Source organism: Pongo pygmaeus, chromosome 23 (assembly GCF_028885625.2).
Source record: "Pongo pygmaeus isolate AG05252 chromosome 23, NHGRI_mPonPyg2-v2.0_pri, whole genome shotgun sequence".
Taxonomy (NCBI): Eukaryota; Metazoa; Chordata; class Mammalia; order Primates; family Hominidae; genus Pongo; species Pongo pygmaeus.
This window is the reverse complement of record NC_085931.1, coordinates 49,612,303-49,632,847: the sequence shown is the minus strand read 5'-3', so window position 1 is coordinate 49,632,847 and position 20,545 is coordinate 49,612,303. Positions and strand designations below refer to the sequence as shown.

General features: G+C 47.8%; 2 protein-coding genes across 10 annotated transcripts in view; one reads left to right on the top strand and one right to left on the bottom strand.

Moving 5' to 3' along the window:
* Positions 1-1,142: 1,142 nt before the first annotated feature.
* On the bottom strand, positions 1,143-18,383 carry CBY1 (chibby 1, beta catenin antagonist). Of its 4 annotated transcripts, XM_054469555.2 has the most exons (7): positions 18,054-18,383; positions 17,661-17,848; positions 9,058-9,197; positions 6,851-6,966; positions 4,006-4,111; positions 3,807-3,925; positions 1,143-1,840 (listed from the first exon to the last, which is right to left on the bottom strand). In XM_054469555.2, exons 2-7 carry the CDS (start codon positions 17,699-17,701, stop codon positions 1,763-1,765), a joined length of 600 nt encoding a protein of 199 aa, XP_054325530.1. In that variant the 5' UTR covers positions 17,702-17,848; positions 18,054-18,383; the 3' UTR covers positions 1,143-1,762. The 4 variants fall into 4 exon arrangements, with proteins under 4 accessions (XP_054325530.1, XP_054325533.1, XP_063519347.1 ...); XM_054469558.2 differs by lacking the exon at positions 17,661-17,848 and having other exon boundaries at positions 18,054-18,138; XM_063663277.1 differs by lacking the exons at positions 9,058-9,197; positions 17,661-17,848 and adding an exon at positions 17,214-17,466 and having other exon boundaries at positions 18,054-18,134.
* Positions 18,330-20,545, top strand: part of FAM227A (family with sequence similarity 227 member A) — a 76,143-nt gene continuing 73,927 nt past the window's right edge. For all 6 annotated transcript variants that reach the window (XM_063663275.1, XM_054469553.2, XM_063663274.1 and 3 more), the window contains exon 1: positions 18,330-18,686. The gene's annotated coding sequence lies outside the window, so the exon portion shown is untranslated. The remainder of the gene's footprint in view (positions 18,687-20,545) is intronic.

Sequence of the window (20,545 nt, the reverse complement as noted above, 5' to 3'; positions counted from 1 at the left end):
GTCCCAACACCATGAAGCAGGAGGGCAGGCGAATTTTGAGCAGAGAGACTGTTTCTGTTTGGCATCAGCCTCTGCCAATGCCCAGGAAAGCTGGAATGCTCCCCTACAAGGGTGACATTTTCCCAGACGCTACATTCTTTTTTTTTTTGAGACGGAGTCTTGCTCTGTCACCCAGGCTGGAGTGCAGTGGCCACCTCCTGGGTTCAAGCGATTCTCCTGCCTCAGCCTCCCAAGTAGCTGGGACTACAGGCATGTGTCACCACGCCCAGCTAATTTTCTTTTGTATTTTTAGTAGAGACAGGGTTTTGCCATGTTGGCCAGGCTGGTCTCAAACTCCTGACCTCAGACGATCCACCCGCCTCAGCCTCCCAAAGTGCTGGGATTCCAGGTGTGAGCCACCGCGCCCGGCCAATTCTGTCTTTTGATAGAACAACAGAGGCTTAGACTCCAGGCTCCAGTTACTTCATTTTTTTTTTTTTTTTTTTGAGACAGGGTCTTACTCTGTCACCCAGACTGGGGTGCAGTGGAGCAACCACAGCTCACTGCAGCCTCGACCTCCCTGGGCTCAAAGCGATCCTCCCATCTCAGCCGCCTGAGAGGCTGGGACTACAGGTGTGCACCACCACGCCCAGCTAATTTTTTTTTTTTTTTTGTATTTTGTTTCACTATCGCCAGGCTGGTCTTGAACTCCTGAGCTAAAGCAATCAGCTCGCCTCAGCCTCCCAAAGTGCTAGTGCTAGGATTACAGGTGTGTGCCACCACACCTGGCCAGGCTCCATTTAATTCTTTTTTCTTTTTGGAGACAGAGTCTCGCTCTTGTCGCCCAGGCTGGAGTACAATGGTATGATCTTGGCTCACTGCAACTTCTGCCTCCCAGGTTCAAGTGATTCTCCTGTCTCAGCCTCTCAAGTAGCTGGGACTACAGGTGCCCACCACCACGCCTGGCTAATTTTTGTATTTTTAGTAGAGACGAGGTTTCACTCTATTGGCCAGGCTGTTCTCAAACTCCTGACCTCAGGTGATCTGCCCACCTCAGCCTCCCACAGTGCTGGGATGACAGGTGTGAGCCACCGCGCCTGGCCAGCTCCATTTACTTCTTGAGAAACTCATGGTTCTCTTTGTAGTCACTTTGGTCACAGAGAGATTATTTCACATCATTTAATAAAAAAGTAGTAGTGCAAACAGGAAAGTAGCATAAAAATGTAGTGTTGCTGTGGAAGGCTGGTGCTTGCTGCTGAGAAGCTGAAGCCAGAGGAGGCCAGTGTGAGGAAGGAGGATTCTTTAAAGGCAAGAAGAGAGAGGCCTGCCTTTAAGAGCCAAGAGAGCCGCTCATCCATGACCCCTAACACAGAGCTCTGTAGAACTGCTGTCACACCCCAAACACCAACATAAGGGGGTGAGAGAATGAACTCTAGCCGCTTCTCCCAACAGGGCCCAACAAAGCTATTCTGGGACATGTGTGTTTGTGAGCTCGTGTGTGGAGAGCACCAAAAAGCTCGTCAGCAGCCCCAGGCCTCCATGCGGTCTGGTTTTCAGATTGGCATCTGCAGGCAGTGCATCTGAAGCACCTTCTAGTTACTATCCCCATCTGGAATCTTGGTTTTCTCCATTCCATGTCACCTTCTATTGCCAACCCAAGGGTGCCAGTGCCTGTGGATCCCATTATATGATACTCTCTTCCAGGACCGAATCCGCAGTCTTGCCAAAAAAAAAAAAAAGCACTTAGCCACATCCTACTCCCCAATAAATGTCTCTGGGGTCTTCATTTTCTCTTCCGGCTGATCCTCAGTTCATCCAGTTCCTTCTCCATTAAGTGGGATTCGGCAGTGGACTCTGAAAGCTGAAAGTAAAGCAGCAGCTGTTAGCAACCAGCACATTTCTAGGAAATGTTTCAGGTTAGCAAGGCCGGCCCTACACACGGAGGAAAGGCCCCCTGCCACTTCTCTGACGCTGCCGGCCTCCACGATGGGAAACCCTCTGTAACTGGGTAGAATGCAACCCCTAATGACCCAGGACCACAAGTACTTGAAGAATATTCACAGTCCACTCTGTCAGCACGCTGTCACCCACAAGGGCATGGCACTCCCTGCATGAAGGAGAGCAGGTCTCAGAGGATGTCAAAGGCAGATACTGGTGATTCTAAGGCTAAGAGATTAGAGTTTAAATTGATTCTAAGCTGTAGCTCCCATAATGAGGATTAGGGGAAAAAATGCTGGAAAAAGAATGCCACTTTCTTCCTTAGGGTTTTTTTGTTTTTGTTTTTTGGTTTGTTTATTTTCTGAGACAGTGTCTCGCTCTGTCGGCCAGGCTGGGTGCTTTTCTTGTACTAACTCACTATGAGGTAGATACTACGATTATGCTCATTTTTAGAAAAAACATCCAGGCCGGGTGTGGTGGCTCATGCCTGTAATCTCAGCACTTTGGGAGGCCAAGACAGGGAGATCACATGAGGTCAGGAGTTGGAGACCAGCCTGGCCAACATGGTGAAACCCCATCTCTACTAAAAATGCAAAAATTAGCCAAGCATGGTGGCGGGTGCTAATCAGGAAGCTGAGGCAGGAGAATCACTTGAACCCGGGAGGCAGAAGTTACAGTGGGTGGAGATCATGCCACTGTACTCCAGCCCAGGCTACAGAGCGAGACTCTGTCTCAAAAAAATACATAAATAAATATAAATATAAAAATAAAAAACCGTCCAGCCTAAAATGTCAGTCTTTTTCTATTTTTTTTTTTCCGAGATGGAGTCTCACTCTGTTCCCCAGGCTAGAGTGCAGTGGCGTGATCTCAGCCCACTGCAACCTCCACCTCCCGGGTTCAAGCAATTCTCCCTTCTCAGCCTCCTGAGTAGCTGGGATTATAGGCGCGTGCTATCACACCCAGCTAATTTTTGTACTTTTAGTAGAGACAAGGTTTCACCATGTTGGTCAGGCTGGTCTCGAACTCCTGGCCTTGTGACCCGTCCGCCTCAGCCTCCCAAAACGCTAGGATTACAGGCGTGAGTCATCATGCCCAGCCTAGTCTTTTTTTTTTTTTAAAAAAAAAAGACAGGGTCTTACTTTGTCGCCAAGGCTGGTCTCAAACTCCTGAGGTTAAGCCATCCTCCTATCTTAGCCTCCCGAGTAGCTGGGACTACAGGGGTGCACCACCACAATTAGCTATTATGCCATCTATTGCTGAAGAAATTAAGTCATACAGCAGTTAGTCAGTAGCAGAGCTGGGCGAGGAACCCAGGCCATTTTGCTCCGGAGTGTGTGCTCTTAACCACTACAGTGTATACTCTCCTGCCTCTGAACCTTCACAGGCTCCTCTAGGCCCAGTGGGTTGCTGGATTTTTAACAGCCACAAGAAACCAACACTAATGTAGTGTGAGCCCCTCAGCTGGTCTGTGCTGGGCACTGATTAATGCCTACTTGGTATGAGACATTTCCAAGCCATGAGCCGGCTCTACCCCTCTTCCTGGAATGCGTTCATGTAACCTCCATTCCTGCCATTATCCTTCCACATTCAGCTCAGACATCCCTTCCTCTGGGAAGCTCTCCCGACTTGACAGAAATAACTTCTCCCTCGTGTGCTGTGCAGATCCTGTGCAGACTCCAACTGGGTCCTTACGTGATTATGCTTACGGTCCACCTGCCTCTACACTGTGAGGGCAGGAACTGTGTCTTGTTTCTTGCGTGTGGCTTTGGATGCAAAGCAATGTACCTGGCCAAACTGGCATTGAGGAGATATCTGTCAGATTAAATGACTCGAGGTGGAGCCTTCCCAAAAGGAGAAGCTAGGCCTCTCTTCCCCATCACCTGCCTCACCATGTCTAACAGGATGTCCACTTTCAGCCGCAAGAGATTGTTCTCTTCCTCCAACTGCTGGTTGCGCCTGCGAAGGCGCTGAACCTCCTTCCGGTCCACACCACCACTAACCCCTGTCTCTGGAGGAAGGACAGAACCAGTTAAAGGGGGATTTCCTCCTACAATCTTGTTTGACAAAATGGCAGGAAGTGTAGCTCACCTGCTATCCACTGGCCATTTTCAAACTTCAGGCTTTGCCCTGCCAGGTTCATAGTTGGGGATCCGTATTCCAAGCCCAGCTCCACCTCCCGGGTTGATCGATCCAACTGTGGGCGAGATGCTACGTGACAACTTCAGCAGGCCCAGAACATGCCCTTATCCCAGCTCCTCTTCCACCAACAATATGACCCCAACAACTCATTTCTCTAATCATTACCTGGCACCTTTAATGATTTTTTTAAAGCCATAAAATCAAATGATGTACAGCAAAAGTTTAATTATGAGATAAAAAATATACTGTTTTATACATTAGATGTTTTCTAAAAAAGCTATATATACTGAAATTTATAAATTGAATTATTTTATACCTACTTGACACAATAGTTTAAGCAATCCTACTATAAATTGTTAATCAAGTGAAAAATCCTTTTTAAATGTAATAGTGCCCTGAGTTATGATTTGCTTAATATGGAGCTACATATGTTGTGGAAAAGACATAAAATTCTGACAATTAGGAGGGGGAGGAGTTGCTTCTTAACGTGGGACAGTACAATTTACATATTCTATTCTTTTCTTTTTTTTTTTTTTTTTTTTTGAGACGGAGTCATTTCCAGCCCTCTTTCACCAAGGCTGGAGTACAGTTCTCAGTTCACTGCAGCCTCTGCCTCCTGGGTTCAAGTGATCCTCCCATCTTGGCCTCCAAATAGCTGGGACTACAGGCATGCACCACCATACCCGCTAATTTTTGGGGGTTTTTTTGAGACGGAGTCTCACTCTTTCACCCAGGCTGGAGTGCAGTGGCACAATCTCAGCTCACTGCAACCTCTGCCTCCCAGGTTCAAGCAATTTTCCTGCCTCAGCTTCCCGAGTAGCTGGGACTACAGGCGCACGCCACCACGCCTGGCTAATTTTTGTATTTTTTAGTAGAGACAGGGTTTCATCATATTGGCCAGACTGGTCTCGAACTCCTGACCTTGTGATCTGCCCACCTCGGCCTCCCAAAGTGCTGGGATTACAGACGTGAGCCACCGTGCCCGGCCTAATTTTTGTATCTTTTAAAGTAGAGTCAGAGTTTCACCACGTTGGCCAGGCTGGTCTCAAACTCCTGACCTCAAGTGATGCGCCCACCTCAGCCTCCTAAAGTGCTGGGATTACAGGTGTGAGCCACTGCGCCCGGCCTAGATATTCATTTCTACAACTCACTGAGCACCCACCCCGATTCAGGACTTGGTACTGGGTATCCAGGGATGGGTATGACCAGCTCTGCCCTCAATAGCGGCTCAACACGGGGAGACCTTCAGGTAAGTGCTCAAATGTCCCTTTCTCAGTTAGGCCTTCCTGACCACCCTGGTGAAAATGACAGCTTGGTCCCCAGTGCTCAGCCACACCCCATCCCAGGCCTATGCTTTGTTTTGCTGTCTGGCACGTATCACCATCTGATATAAATTTGCTTATTTTCTGTAGTCTTCCGTTAAAGTATCTGCCCCATGAAAGCAGGGATTTGATGTTTTTCTCTCCCCTCCTTCATCCACTTCTGCATGCCCAGTGCTTAGCAGAGTGCCTGGCACATAGAAAGGTATCAATCAATAGCTCTTGAATGAATCTGTTCTAGCTTCTAGAATTAAACATTCTAGGCAGAAGGAGTAGCGTGCACAGAGGAGGGTCACACGGGGCTTGGACGGCTGCAGCACAGGGTGTGCAGAGGGCAAGGGTAGGAAGGAGAGCTGCAGTGAGGCCACCAAGGGTCATCTGTGCCGCTCCCAAGATCTGGGTCGTTAACCTATAATAACGGGGAACTAATAAAATCCACCAGTGACCATACGTAGCGCTGTGGAGGCCTTTTTCCCTCCCAAGGCTTACAAGTACCTGTCAGCATGTGGAAAACAACGTAGGGGAGGACTGACTTCAAGTCATGGTCAGAGACGGACGTCATGTAAGCACACTGCTGCTCTTACGCTGTGTGGGGTTAGGACAGAGGATGTCCCAGAGGGACCACCAGGTGTATCTGCATCTCTCACACATGGCAGTGAGGAAAGGGAGCCTCAGGCCTGGGGGCACCAGAAACTGAGATCCTAAGCCTCTGCCTGGCCTGCTCCACAGAATGCCCAGCTCTGGCCACAGTGGGGCTGCCCCCACCATGATTTTCACTGGGAACAGGAGACTCTAAGACCTGAAAGCTGGAGTGAATGCTCAGCCCCCACAGCCTTGTTGTTCAACCCCACTCGCCTTCTGTGAAGACACGGCCAGTCTGCACAGCCAGCTCTGTAGGAAAAGGTCACAGAACAAAGTAGAAGTCAAACTGGATAATACCGGCTGGGCGCAGTGGCTCACACCTGTAATCCTAGCACTTGGGGAGACCAAGGTGGGTGGATCACCTGAGGTCAGCAGTTCGAGACCAGCCTGGCCAACATGGTGAAATCCCATCTCTACTAAAAACACAAAAATTAGCCAGGCATGGTGGCGGGCAGTTCTAATCCCAGCTACTCAGGAGGCTGAGGAAGGAGAATCGCTTGAACCCGGGAGGTGGAGGTTGCAGTGAGTCGAGATCGCGCCACTGCACCCTAGCCTGTGGGATGGGAGCGAGACTCCATCTCAAAAAAAAAAAAAAATTGGATATTTGGGGTCAAATATCATAATGAGATTGTCTTCTTAGGTTCTTGGATAAACAAGCTCTGATAATCATTCCCAAACAAGAGTTCAAAGATGTTTTCAGCAATAGCAATGATATGGATGGAAAGGATGCCCTCCTGCACCGATGCCTCTGGAGGACCACACTTTCCATTCAGAGACACGCTCAGCACTCAACTCACGCTGCACACCGGGCCGACCCCAGTACCGACACTCACAGAATGCAGGTTGGAGAGAGATGCCGACTTCCGAGGAGGTGTCTTCTTCGGACTGAACGTATTCCCAAAGAAAGGCATCTTTGTCCTGATGAAAGCAAAGCCAACGCTCCCTTCTCCTAGGGTCAGAAAAAGTCAGGGGTACAAGCAGCTGGATCACTGACCTTATGCCATTGTCTTCAAATCTTGAAGGCATACATTTTATCATGTGGCTACTAACGATCCTGGTGCTATGGTTTGAATGCCCCCACCGAAACTCATGTTGAAATGGAATTGCCATTGTTTAACAGTATAAGGGGTGACTGGGCCATGTGAGCTCTGCTCTCATGAATGGATTAACGCCATTGTCATGGAGTAGGTTAGTTTTCTCGGGAGTGGGCTCCTGGCAAAATGATGAGTTCTGCTGCCATGCTGTCTGTCTCATGCAGTTGCTCACCATGTGAGCCTTCTGCCTCACACAGGATGACCCTCACCAGATACTTGCACCACGCTCTTGGACTTCCCAGTCTCCAGAACTGTGAGCCAAATAAACTTCTTTTCTTTATAAATTACCCAGTCTGTGGTAATCTGTAATGGTAGCACAAAATGGATTAAGATGCCTGGTAATAGCTCCCATGTGCTGAACACTCCCTTTGTGCTACGAGGTATGCTAAGATTTTTGGGTGGGGCACAGTGGTGCATGCCTGTAGTCCCAACTACTTGGGAAGCTGAGGCTGGGGGGTCGCTGGAGCCCAGGGAGGTTGAGGCTGCAGTGAGCTGTGATCCACTGCTGCTCTCCAGTCTAGGCTACAGAGTGAGAGACCATGTCTCAAAAAAAAAAAAAAAAAAAATTAGCCTGGCATGGTGGCACACAACTACAGTCTCAGTGAGTCAGGAGGCTGAAGTAGGCAGATCGCTTGAGCCCAGGAGTTTAAGACCAGCCTGGCTAACATGGCAAAACCCTGTCTCTACAAAAAATACAAAAATTAGCCAGGCATGGTGGTGCGTGCCTGTAGTCTCAGCTGTTCAGTAGGCTTAGGTGGGAGGATCACTTGAACCTATGAGTTTGAGCCTCCAGTGAGCTATGATCATGCCACTGCACTCTAGCCTGAGTCAAAGAGCATTACCCTGTCTCTAAAAAAAAAAGAAAGAAAGAAATGGCTGGGCACGGTGGCTCATGCGTGTAATCATAGCACTTTGGGAGGCTGAGGCGGGCGAATCAAGAGGTCAGGAGTTTGAGACCAGCCTGGCCAACGAGGTGAAACCCCGTCTCTACTAAAAATACAAAAAATTAGCTGGGCATAGTGGCGGGTGCCTGTAATCCCAGCTAGTCAGGAGGCTGAGGCAGGCGAATTGCTTGAACCCGGGAGGCAGAGGTTGCAGTGAGCCAAGACGGTGCCACTGCACTCCAGCCTGGGTGACAGAGCAAGACTCCGTCTCAAAAATAAATAAAAAAATATAATTAATAAATAAGTAAAGCTATGCTTATATTTCCTTTCCAGATTGATAACAGTGCTCCTCACTTGTCACCAGTGTCACCTGTCAACAGTGCACCTCATATGTCAGGTTACCTGTTCGGTTATGGAAGGTGACGTGAGGTGTCCTGAAAAGGGGGCAGGTCCACGACATGGCGGAGCTGACAACAACACCCCCTCAACCTGTACATTTGCTTTTAGCATAATGCAACCTATTGCAATTCACCTAGGCCTAGTTAAGTAGATTTCCTGATAACACCCTGGTTTTTGGGGAGAAAAGGAGGGGAGAAGCAAACTTTTTATTTAGGCTGGGTGCAGTGGCTCACAACTGTAATCCCAGCACTTTGGGAGGCCAAGGTGAGAGGATTGCTTGAGCCCAAGAGTTCAAGACCAGCCTGAGTGACACAGTGAGACCCCCATCTCTAAAAAAATTAAAATCAAAATTTTTTAAAATTTTATTTTTTATTTATGATTTTTTTTTGAGACAGAACCTTGTTCTGTGCCTCAGCCTCGTAAATAGCTGGGATTACAGGTGTGTGCCAGCATACCCGGCTAATTTTTGTATTTTTAGTAGAGACGGGGTTTCACCATGTTGGCCAGGCTGGTCTCGAACCCCTGACCTCAAGTGATCTGCCCACCTTGGCCTCCCAAAGTGCTGGAATTACAGGTGTGAACCAACACACTGGCTCAAAACATTTTTTTAAAACCACCCTCCAGATTGGGATACAGAGCATTTCAGCACTCCATAAGGCTCACCTGGCCACTGTACATGCACAGAATTGCACAGTGAGTCCTCGTTTGCATCTGGCTTCTCACACTCAACATCATGTTTCTGACATTTATCCATGCAGCTGTGTGTAGTTATAGTTTGTTCATTTGCATTGCTGGATAATATTCTATTGTATAAACACAGCAAAATTTACTTGTCTACAAAAGATGGACATTTGAGCTGTTTGCAGTTTTGTTTTGTGTTTTTTGAGACAGGGTCTCATTCTGGTCCCCCAGGTTGGAGTGCAGTGGTACCATCTCTGTTCACTGTAGCCTCGACCTCCCAGGCTCAGGTGATCCTCCCATCTCAGCCTCATGGGTAGCTGGGACTACGGGCATGCACCACCATGCTGGCTAATTTTCTGCATTTTTAATAGAGATGAGAGTTTCATCATGTTGCCCAGTCTGGTCTTGAACTCTTGGGCTCAAGTGATCTGCCTGCCTCGACCTCCCAAAGTGCTGGAATTACAGGTGTGAACCACCACGCCCAGCCTGTTTCCAGTTTTTGGCCATCAAAAATAGTGCTGCTAGGCCAGGCATGGTGGCTTATGCCAGTAATCCTAGCACTTTGGGAGGCCAAGACAGGAGGATCACTTGATGCCAGGAGTTTGAGACCAGCCTGGGCAACATAATGAGACCTCATCTCTAAAAAAAACTGAAAAATCAGCCAGGCGTGGTGGTGTACCCTTGTAGTCCTAGCTACTCAGGAGGCTGAGGTGGAAGGATCGCTTGAGTCCAGGAGTTTGAGGCTGCAGTGAGCTATGATCACCACTGCACACTCCAGTCTGGGCAACAGAGCAAGACCCTGTCTCAAGAAAAAAAAAAAAAAAAAAAACTACTGCTAAGAACATAAGACTTGAGCATGTATATCTATGTGCATATGTACACTTTTCTGGTTCCATACTTAGGGGTAGAACTGAAGAGTCACAGAGCATTCATATATTTAGCTTTAACAGATTCTGCCAAATGGTTTTCCAAAGTCATTGTATCAATTTAGACTCCTACTGCCAAATGGTTTTCCAAAGTCATTGTACCGATTTAGACTCCTATCTGCAGTTTGCAAGAGATTCTTGTCAATATCTGGCACGTTCTGTCTTTTTCATCTTATCCATTCTGGCAGGTATGTAATGGTGTTGCATTGTTTAATTTGCTTTTCCCAAATAACTAATTAAGTTGAGCATCATTTACCATACTCCTTGGACATATATGGATTTTTTTGTGGCATGCTTGTTCACGTATTTTGCCTTTTTTTTTTTTTTTTTTTTTTTTTTTGAGATGGAGTCTCCCTCTGTCATCGGGCTGGAGTGCAGTGGCACGATCTCGGCTCACTGCAACCTCTGCCTCCCAGGTTCAAGTGATTCTCCTGCCTCAGCCTCCCGAGTAACTGGGATTACAGGAACACGCCACCATGCCCAGCTAATTTTTGTATTTTTAATAGAGACAGGGTTTCGCTATGTTGGCCAGGCTGGTCTCGAACTCCTGACCTCAAGCAATCCGCCCGCCACGGCCTCCCAAAGTGCTAGATTTATAGGCATGAGCCACCGCGCCCAGCCCTCTTTTGCCATTTTTTAAAATTGAGCTATCATGTTCATTTTGTAAGGGTTTGTAAGGGTATTTATATATGCTGGATACAAGTTTCATTACTGTATATATGTACAGTACTGAAAATATCTTCTCCCACTTTTTTCTTTTTGCTTTGCTTTCTTCTTCTTCTTCTTCTTTTTTTTTTTTTGAAACAGTCTCGCTCTGTCACCCAGGCTGGAGTGCAGTGGTGCTATCTTGGCTCACTGCAACCTCTGCCTCCCAGGTTCAAGAGATTCTCCTGTCTCAACCTCCCAAGTAGCTGGGATTACACACGCCTGCCGCTAAACCCAACTAATTTTTGTGTTTTTAATAGAGATGAGGTTTTGCCATGTTGGCCAGGCTGGTCTGTCTCCAACTCCTGACCTCAAGTGATCCACCCGCCTCCGCCTCCTAAAGTGCTGGAATTACAGTCTTGAGCCACTGCGCCCAACCTCTTTTTGCTTTCTTTCTTTTTTTTTTTTTTTCTGGAGACAGAGTTTCACTCTTGTGGCCCAAGCTGAAGAGCAATGGTGCCATCTCAGCACACCGCAACCTCCACCTCCCGGGTTCAAGTGATTCTCCTGCCTCAGCCTCCCAAGTAGCTGAGATTACAGGCATGCGCCACCACGCCCGGCTAATTTTTGTATTTTTAATAGAGACGGGGTTTCTCTATGTTGGTCAGGCTGGTCTTGAACTCCTGACCTCAGGTGATCCGCCCGCCTCAGCCTCCCAAAGTGCTGGGATTACAGGTGTGGGCCACCACGTCCGGCCTCTTTTTGCTTTTTTAATGCAACCTCCGCCTCCCGGGTACAAGTGATTCTCCTGCTTCAGCCTCCCAGGTAGCTAGGACTACAGGCATGCACCACCACATCCAGCTAATTTTTGTATTTTTAGTATAGACGGGGTTTCACCCTGTTGGCCAGGATGATCTCAATCTCTTGACCTCGTGATCCACCCGCCTCGGCCTCCCAAAGTGCTGGGATTACAGGTGTGAGCCACAGCTCCTAGCCAGAAGTTCTTAATTATAATGAAATCCAATTATTTATTTATTTATTTATTTATTTATTTATTTTGAGATCGAGTCTCACTCTGTCACCCAGGCTGGAGGGCAGTGATGTGATCTCAGCTGACTGCAACCTCTGCCTCCTGGGTTCAAGCAATTCTCCTGCCTCAGCCTCCTGAGTCGCTGGGATTACAGGCACCTGCCACCACACCCAACTAATTTTTGTACTTTTAGTAGAGATGGCGTTTCGCCACGTTGGCCAGGCTGGTCTTGAATTCTTGACCTTGTGATCCACCCATCTCGGCCTCCCAAAGTGCTGGGATTACAGGCATAAGCCACTGCACCCAGCCCAATTTACTATTATTTCTTAATGAGTAGTGTTTGTATTCTATTTTTTAAATGTTTGCCTACCCCAGGCTGGGTATGGTGCCTCATGCCTATAAATCCTAGCACTTTGGGAGGCAGAGGCAGGCAAATCACTTGAGTCCAGGAGTTCAAGACCATCCTGGGCAACATGGCAAACAAAACCCTGTCTCTACCAAAGATACAAAAAATTAGCTGGGCATGGTGGTGTGCGCCTGTGGTCCCAGCTATTCAGGAGGCTGAGGTGGGAGGATTGCTTGCGCCCAGGAGCCAGAGGTTGCAGTGAGCTGAGATTATGACATTGCACTCCAGCTTGGGTGACAGAGTGAGATCCTGTCCCCCGCCCCCCCAAAAAAATTGCCTACCTCAAGGTCATGATGATATTTTTTGTTAACTTCTGGTAATATTATTGTTTACATTTCACATTTGTGACTATAATTCATCTTGAATTAATATTTGTATATGATGTAAAACAGGGGTTAGTGTTCTTTTTTCCCCATATATCACCCTTTTCTTTTTTCTTTTTTTGAGACAGGGTCTCATTCTGTTGCCCAGGCTGGAGTGCAGTGGTGTGATCTCGGCTCACTGCAGCCTCGACCCCCCAGGCTCAAGCGATTCTCCCACCTCAGCTTCCCAAGTAGCTGAGATCACAGGCACGCGCCACTAGGCCCAGCCAATTTTTGTGTCTTTTGTAGAGACGGGGTTTCGCCATGTTGCCCAGGCTGGTCACAAACTCCTGAGCTCAAGTGACTGGCCCAACTTGGCCTCTCAAAGTGCTGGGATTACAGGCCTGAGCCACCACGCCTGGCCTATATTATTCAATTTTAATTTATAGCACGCACACAGCTTACAAAGAATCCTTCTAAGAAGCCATAGACTGAAAAGAACAACAATGACGGCACAAGTGAGCAAAAAAAACAGCCGACCTCTCACTGTTCCTCCTGGGCGTAAGGTCTTCCTTCACTACATTATGAAATAAAAGCAGTAACGGATTAATTGGATATGACAAGAAATGGGCCAAAAAAGGCAGGAGGAGGGGTTGGTATCTTTTCAAGACTATTTGAACAAGGTTTTATATCCATTAGCATTAAAAGAGAATTCAAAGTATGAATCCATCACAATCAGCAAGATATGTATCCAATGAGAACAGGAAAAAAAACTTCCAGGCTGTTTTCATTAAGGAAGAAATTGATCTCACTAAAATTAATGATAAAAGTTAAGAAGCTTCTTTGGAATGTATGTATAACATACAATACATAAGTATATGTATATATAATTGATAAATAAACGAAGGTATTTGGGGTTATGTGCTCATGACAGCTTTCCTGGTAGTTACGTGTTTGAATTAAAAACAATCATACAGTGGCAAACGCCTGTAATCCCAGCACTCTGGGAGGCCAAGGCAGGTGGATCACCTGAGGTCAGAAGTTCGAGACCAGTCTGGCCAACATGGCGAAACCCTGTCTCTACTAAAAATATACAAAAATTAGCCGAGAGTGGTGGTGCTCACCTGTAATCCCAACTGCCTGGGAGGCTGAGGCACGAGAAACGCTTGAACCCGGGAGGTGGAGGTTGCAGTGAGCCGAGATCACGCCACTGCACTCCAGCCTGGGTGACAGAACGAGACTCTGTCTCAAAAATAAAATAAACTAAAATAAAATCATAAAAATAAAAACAATCATAGACCAGCAACTTAGGGGATGGCATTTGGGCCTGGGCACAGCACTTTAGAACTTGGACAAACCAGAGTGCTTCCAGCTTGGTAGTGGAGGGGACGGGGTAGGGACCAAGATGCAGAGGGGGGTTGATGCTGTGTCACCATCCAAAACACATTGTAAGGCCCTGGCACTGTTTCTGCCGGAGAAGAGAAAGAGGTTAGAAGAGGGAAAAGCATTAATCTTATGTCTATAATCTTGTGTAAAGGACAGAACAAGAATAAAATAGGAGGAATATCCATGAATAAAGTTCTGGAGACTGAGGCAGGAGAATCGCTTGAACCCAGGAGGTGGAGGTTGCAGTGAGCCGAGATCGCGTCATTGCGCTCCAGCCTGGGCAACAAGAGTGAAACTCCATCTCAAAAATAAATAAATAAATAAATAAAGATGAAAATGCTAGGGTTTGGGGAAGTTTCCCAATTTTCCCAAGGTGCATAGCCATGATCAGTTGGCTGAAGGTGTATATGTGTCTGCATGAGTGTGTGTGTGTATGTACCTGTACACACACACATATGGTATACGTGTATATACATATGGTGTGTGTGTGTCTATATACACATGTATATACTTATGCTTGTATTAGTAACATGTGAGGCACATCATTAAAAGATGCATTTTTGGCCCAGTGTGGCTACTCATGCCTGTAATCCCAGCACTTTGGGAGGCCAAGGCAGGTGGATCACTTGAGGTCAGGAGTTCAAGACCAGCCTGGCCAACACAGTGAAACCCCGTCTCTACTAAAAATACAAAAATTAGCCAGGCGCGGTGGCATGCACCTATAATCCCAGCTACTCAGGGGGCTGAGACAGGAGAATCGCTTGAACCTGGGAGGCAGAGGTTGCAGTGAGCCAAGATCACGCCACTGCACTCCAGCCTGGGTGACAGAGCAACACTCCATCTCAAAAAAAAATTTAAAAAATTAAAAAAATGCATTTTCATTCATCATATTGGCAAAAATTAAAAAGATGAATAATACCCATGGTTAAAAAGGATGTGAAGAAAAAGACACTGTTATTACTGGTGGAATCAGAAGATGCTATAATTCTTTCAAGGGCACTCAAAACTTGGCAAAATTGTAAATGTGTACACTTTTTGGACAGCAAATCTACTTCTAAAATATTATACTCCAGAAAGACTTGGACATACTCACACCCAATGTTCTCTATTGTTGATAACAGTAAAAAATAAGAAACAATCCAAACAATTTCGGTGTAGCCAAATAATTTGTGGCACATTCTTTTTTTTTGAGACAGAGTCTCACTCTCTGTCACCCAGGCTGGAGTGCAGTGGCGCGATCTCGGCTCACTGCAAGCTCCGCCTCCCAGGTTCACGCCATTCTCCCACCTCAGCCTCCCGAGCAGCTGGGACTACAGGCGCCCGCCACCACAGCCGGGTAATTTTTTGTATTTTTAGTAGAGATGGGGTTTCACCGTGTTAGCCAGGATGGTCTCGATCTCCTGACCTCGTGATCTGCCCGCCTTGGCCTCCCAAAGTGCTGGGATTACAGGTGTGAGCCACCGTGCCCGGCCAGCACATTCTTATAATAAAATTGTGGGCCTAAACTGGGCACGGTGGCTTACGCCTATAATCTCAGCACTTTGGGAGGCTGAGGCAGGTGGATCACTTCAGGTCAGGAGTTTGAGACCAGCCTGGCCAACATGACAAAACCCTGTCTCTACTAAAAAATACAAAAATTAGCCGGGTGTGGTGGCACACGCCTGTAATCCCAGCTACTCAGAAGGCTGAGGCTTGAACCCAGCAGGCAGAGGTTGCAGTGAGCTAAGATCATGCCACTGTATTCTAGCCTGGGCGACACAGCAAGACTCTGTCTCAAAAAAAAAAAAAAAAAAAAAAAAAATTGTAGGCCAGGTACAGTGGCTCACACCTATAATCCCAGCATTTTAGGAGGCCAAGGCACGTGGATCACTTGAGGCCAGGAGTCCGAGACCAGCCTGGCCAACATGGCAAAACCGCATTTCTACTCAAAATATAAAAATTAGCCCAGTGTGGTGGCGTGCGCCTGTAAACTCAGCTACTCAAGAGGCTGAGGCATGAGAATTGCTTGAACCCGGGAGGCAGAGGTTGCAGTGAGCAGAAATTACGCCACTGCACTCCAGCCTGGACAACAAAGTGAGACTATGTCTCAAAAAATAAAAATAAAAATAAAATTGTAAATAGCAATTAAAGACAGTGAGATAGCTGTATATGAACTAACCTGAAAGACTTCTGACATGCTTTAACACTGCGAAAGCAAGTTGCCGAATGACGTGTATGGTATTTCCCCCATATGATAAGACAAAGTGAAAATAAAAGAATAGGCCGGGCGCGGTGGCTCACGCCTGTAATCCCAGCACTTTGGGAGGCCGAGGCGAGCGGATCACGAGGTCAGGAGATTGAGACCACCCTGGCTAACACAGTGAAACCCCATCTCTACTAAAAATACAAAAAATTAGCCTGGCATGGTGGCAGGCGCCTCTAGTCCCATCTACTCGTAGTCCCAGCTACTCAGGAGGCTGAGGCAGGAGAATGGCATGAACCCAGGAGGCAGAGCTTTCAGTGAGCCCAGATCGCACCACTGCTCTCCAGCCTGGGCAACAGAGCCAGACTCCATCTCAAAAAAAATAAAATAAAATAAAATAAAAGAATATATGTGCGTATTAAAAAAAAGAAAGAGGCCGGGTGCGGTGGCTCACGCCTGTAATCCCAGCACTTTGGGAGGCCGAGTTGGGCAGATCATGAGGTCAAGAGATCGAGACTATCCTGGCCAACATGGTGAAACCCTGTTTCTACTAAAAATACAAAAATTAGTCGGGTGTGGTGGTGTGCGCCGGTTGTCCCAGCTACTCAGGAGGCTGAGGCAGGATAATTGCTTGAACCCAGGAGGTGGAGGTTGCAGTGAGCCGAGATTGCACCACTGCTTTCTAGCCTGGGTGACAAAGCAAGACCCCATCTCAAAGAAAAAAAAAAAAATAGAAAAGAAAGAAAGAGATCTGGAAGGATACACCAAACTATTCATAGTGGTTAAACCTGAAAAAGGGAATAGGATGACTGACTTGAATGAAATTGTCATTTTATAGGTTAAAAAAAGGTCAAATTGTGACAATTTCATATGGTACAATATAAAATTATATTAAATATACTCGAGATTTAATGAATTACTACAATGAGAATATATTCATGTATTACTTATGAACAAAATAAACAAAACACAGTTAAAAAGCAGCCCCCAGCATGCCTAGCATCTAGAGACATTTGAAGAAGGAGAAATAAGCCAATTCCCCACTGATGCTAACTGCACTGCGCCTGAGCACATGGGCTGGACACAACCAGGTTTCGGGCCTGGCTACGCCCCTCAGTTGCCTGCTAGACCTTGGCCCAGCTGCTTTACTTCTCGGGCTTTAACTGGGGCACCTCACCCATGACCGCACTAATTCTCATAACACCACAGCTGGGAACTGTCATCCATATATTACTGATGAGGAAGGGTCTGGATTAGCTACCTTTTAAGTCAGATCTAATAATCCACAAACGGCTCAGCTGAGATCCTGGGATTCTGGGGCATCCGCGTGCACTTGAGGTACAAGCTGTCCCCTTGGTCCATGGCAACCTTCTTTCTAGTGAAACTCCCGGGGGAGCGTGCTCGGCATACAGGAAGTGAAGGGGGAGCACCTGGATTCCAATGATCACTCTGCTGCTCACCCACAGTGGGACCCCAGCATTTATCCCCCTTGGGCTTCAGCTTCTTTCTTTGCACTGAGGAATAATAATAGTACCTGGCTCACAAGATGTTATAGTGTTTTAGTGTTTATAAGCTGTGCACTTGATCCTCACAACGACCCTGGGAAGAAGATCAAGTAAGTGGGGCCTCCCCAGTCCACAGATACTGATACTAATCACTAATCATTGTGTAAAGGTTTTCCGTTTGCCCATAAAATATATTATCTTACTTTAATTCTAAGAAAACAAGGGCGGAATCTTTGGCTTTCATCGGATTCTCAAAGGTATACGTGTCCCACAAGGAGTTCAGAGGTAGCCGTGTTACGCAGGTGCACGGCCCCCAGGGCTGTCGGACTCAAGTAACAGCTGTCAACAAACGTTCACACGCACGATCTCAAACAATCACCTTCACGGCGACCTACGGGGAGGAATTACCGCCCCAATTCACAGGCGCGGAGACACACAGAGGAGGGCGGCCACCGCCCGGGGTCGCCCGGCCTCCGCCCCCTTCCCCGGGCCCTCCCAAAGCCTCTCTCCAGGCGAGGCCCGGGCGTCCTACCCAGCTCGGGCCCCCGGGTGAACCCAGGCCGCGCTGGCCGGCGACGCCGGACTCGGAGACGTACCTGACGCGTCCCAGAAGCCAGGGTCCAAGCGCTTCCAGAGACCCCCTAGCAAGGACCCTGTAGCCTAGAGCTACCTTGACCCACCCGCCTCCTACCGCCCGCCCGCCACGCGCAGGCGCTGCCCCGCCCGGCCTCTACCACCGAGGAAAGGGGTAACCGGCGCGGGGGTTCCCAGCGCCAGCTTGCGCGAATCCCCAGAAACTCCGGGAATCACCTCGGGATACTAAACGGATTATACAAAGGCAGTGTCTTCTGGGGTCCTTTTCATGCCTCTAGGACCAGGACCTGCACTCACCCTCCCCACTGACACATTGGTCTGGGCCCCCGGCCGCGCTGTCACCATGGAAACGGCTTCTCGCGGACAACGCTGCGGCTTACGACGGTTCCATTGTTACGGGAAACTGGAAAGTGGAGACCGCGCCGGTGTTGCCTGGAGAACGCCTGGACTCAGAGCAGCAAAATGGGCCTCTCCCCAACTCCCCTCCTCCTCCCCCAGCACAAGGCAAAGGGCACCCCTTGCTGTGAGTTTGGGGGCACCGGCTGTCGCGGGCCGACCCAGAACTTTGCGGAGTCCCCTGAGGGACCCGTGGCGGGACCGGCCCTGGGTTCGTCAAATTCCGCCGATGCTTTCAGGTAAGACGGACGGACAGACGCACCATGACCCACCTCTGGCAGCCTGCCCCCTCCCCATGCCCTCATGGCGGCTTCTACAAGCAAGGAAAGCTGAGGCCCAGGGACTACTTAAAGGTCGCATTGTGAGGAAGGGACAGAGAACTACTGGAGAATCAACTCCAGATCGCCTAGAGTCCTAACAGCGTGTGTTATTGGTTCCCTGATAAGTGAAGAAACTTAGGCCGTTCAAGGAGTTTACTGGCTGCCTAGTGGGTGTACCAGGGCATCCATCCAGTGAGGGGCAGGTCTTTGACTCCAAGCGCAGTTCTCTTCCAACTACACCAGCCTGCATTAAAAGAGGGGAGACTTCCATGTCCTAGAACTAAAATCTTCACAATCTGGCTCAGCATTGTGCAATAGAAACATAAAGCAGGCCACATATGTGATTTGGAATTTTCTAGTAGCCACATTTTTTAAAAAGTGAAAAAGAAAAAAAGCCAAGTGAAATTAATTTGAGTAATGTTTTAAACTCCATATGTCCAAAACATTACTATTTCAAGATATAATCAGTATTTCTAAATTTGCACTGCTTCCATTTAAAAATTTAATTTTTTTTTTTTTAAGACGGAGTCTCACTCTGTTGCCCAGGCTGGGGTTGCAGTGGCATGATCTCGGCCTCCCGGTTTCAAGCGATTCTGCTGTCTTAACCTCCCGAGTAGCTGGAATTACAGGCACCCACCACCACGCCCGGCTAATTTTTTGTATTTTTAGTAGAGATGGCGTTTCACCATGTTGGCCAGGCTGGTCTCGAACTCCTGACCTCAGGTGATCTGCTTGACTCGGCCTCCGAAAGTGCTGGTATTGCAGGTGCGGGCCACTGCGCCCGGCCAAAATTTGAATTAATTAAATTAAAATTTTACTCTTGGCTGTTCTATCTATGGAGTAGCCATTCTTTTATTGCTTTACTTTAAAAAAAATTTTACTTTTTTTTTTTTTTTGAGACAGTCTCACTCTGTCGCCCAGGCTGAAGTGCAGTGGCGCCATCTTGGCTCACTGCAACCTCCGCCTCCTGGGTTCACGCCATTCTCCTGCCTCCGCCTCCCAAGTAGCTGGGACTACAGGCACCCGCCACCACAGGCGAGGCTAATTTTGTGTGTGTGTGTGTGTGTTTTTATTTATTTATTTATTTATTTTTAGATGGAGTCTCGCACTGTCGCTTAGGCTGGAGTGCAGTGGCACAATCTCAGCTCACTGCAAGCTCTGCCTCCTGGGTTCATGCCATTCTCCTGCCTCAGCCTCTGGAGTAGCTGGGATTACAGGCGCCCGCCACCACGCCCAGCTAATTTTTTTTTTTTTTTTTTTTTTTGTATTTTTAGTAGAGATGGGGTTTCACCATGTTAGCCAGGATGGTCTCGATCTCCTCACCTCGTGATCCGCCTGCCTCGGCCTCCCAAAGTTCTGGGATTACAGGCGTGAGCCACCGCCCCCAGCCTTTTGTTTATTTTTTTGAGACAGGGTCTCACTCTGTCACCCAGGCTGGAGTGCAGTGGCATCATCCCCACCTCCCAAAGTATTGGGATTACAGGTATAAGCCACTGCATTCAGCCTTAAAATTTTACTTATTCAGTCACATTAACCAAATTCCAAGGACTTAGTTGTCACATGTAGCTAGTGTTATTTTGATGGCCAGCACGGTCTGGGCACTTCCTACCTTTCCAGCCTCACTTCCCACTGCTTGGATGGTACATTTTGGATGGCATATTATTTCCGCTCCCCATTTTTTTTTTTTTTTTTGAGACCGAGTTTTGCTCTTCTTGCCCAAGCTGGAGTGCAGTGGTGTGATCTGGCTCACTGCAAGCTCCGCCTCCTGGGTTCAAGCA

What these genes read in the sequence shown, in the direction of transcription:
- CBY1 (XM_054469555.2), bottom strand. Translation starts at nt 17,701, where the DNA reads ATGAAAGCCAAAGATTCCGCCCTTGTTTTCTTAGAATTAAA. An exon ending in TGTGCATGTACAGTGGCCAG is followed by an intron (nt 6,967 to 9,057) that starts GTGAGCCTTATG and finishes TTCTGACCCTAG; the next exon opens with GAGAAGGGAGCGTTGGCTTT. An exon ending in AAATGGCCAGTGGATAGCAG is followed by an intron (nt 3,926 to 4,005) that starts GTGAGCTACACT and finishes TCCTTCCTCCAG; the next exon opens with AGACAGGGGTTAGTGGTGGT.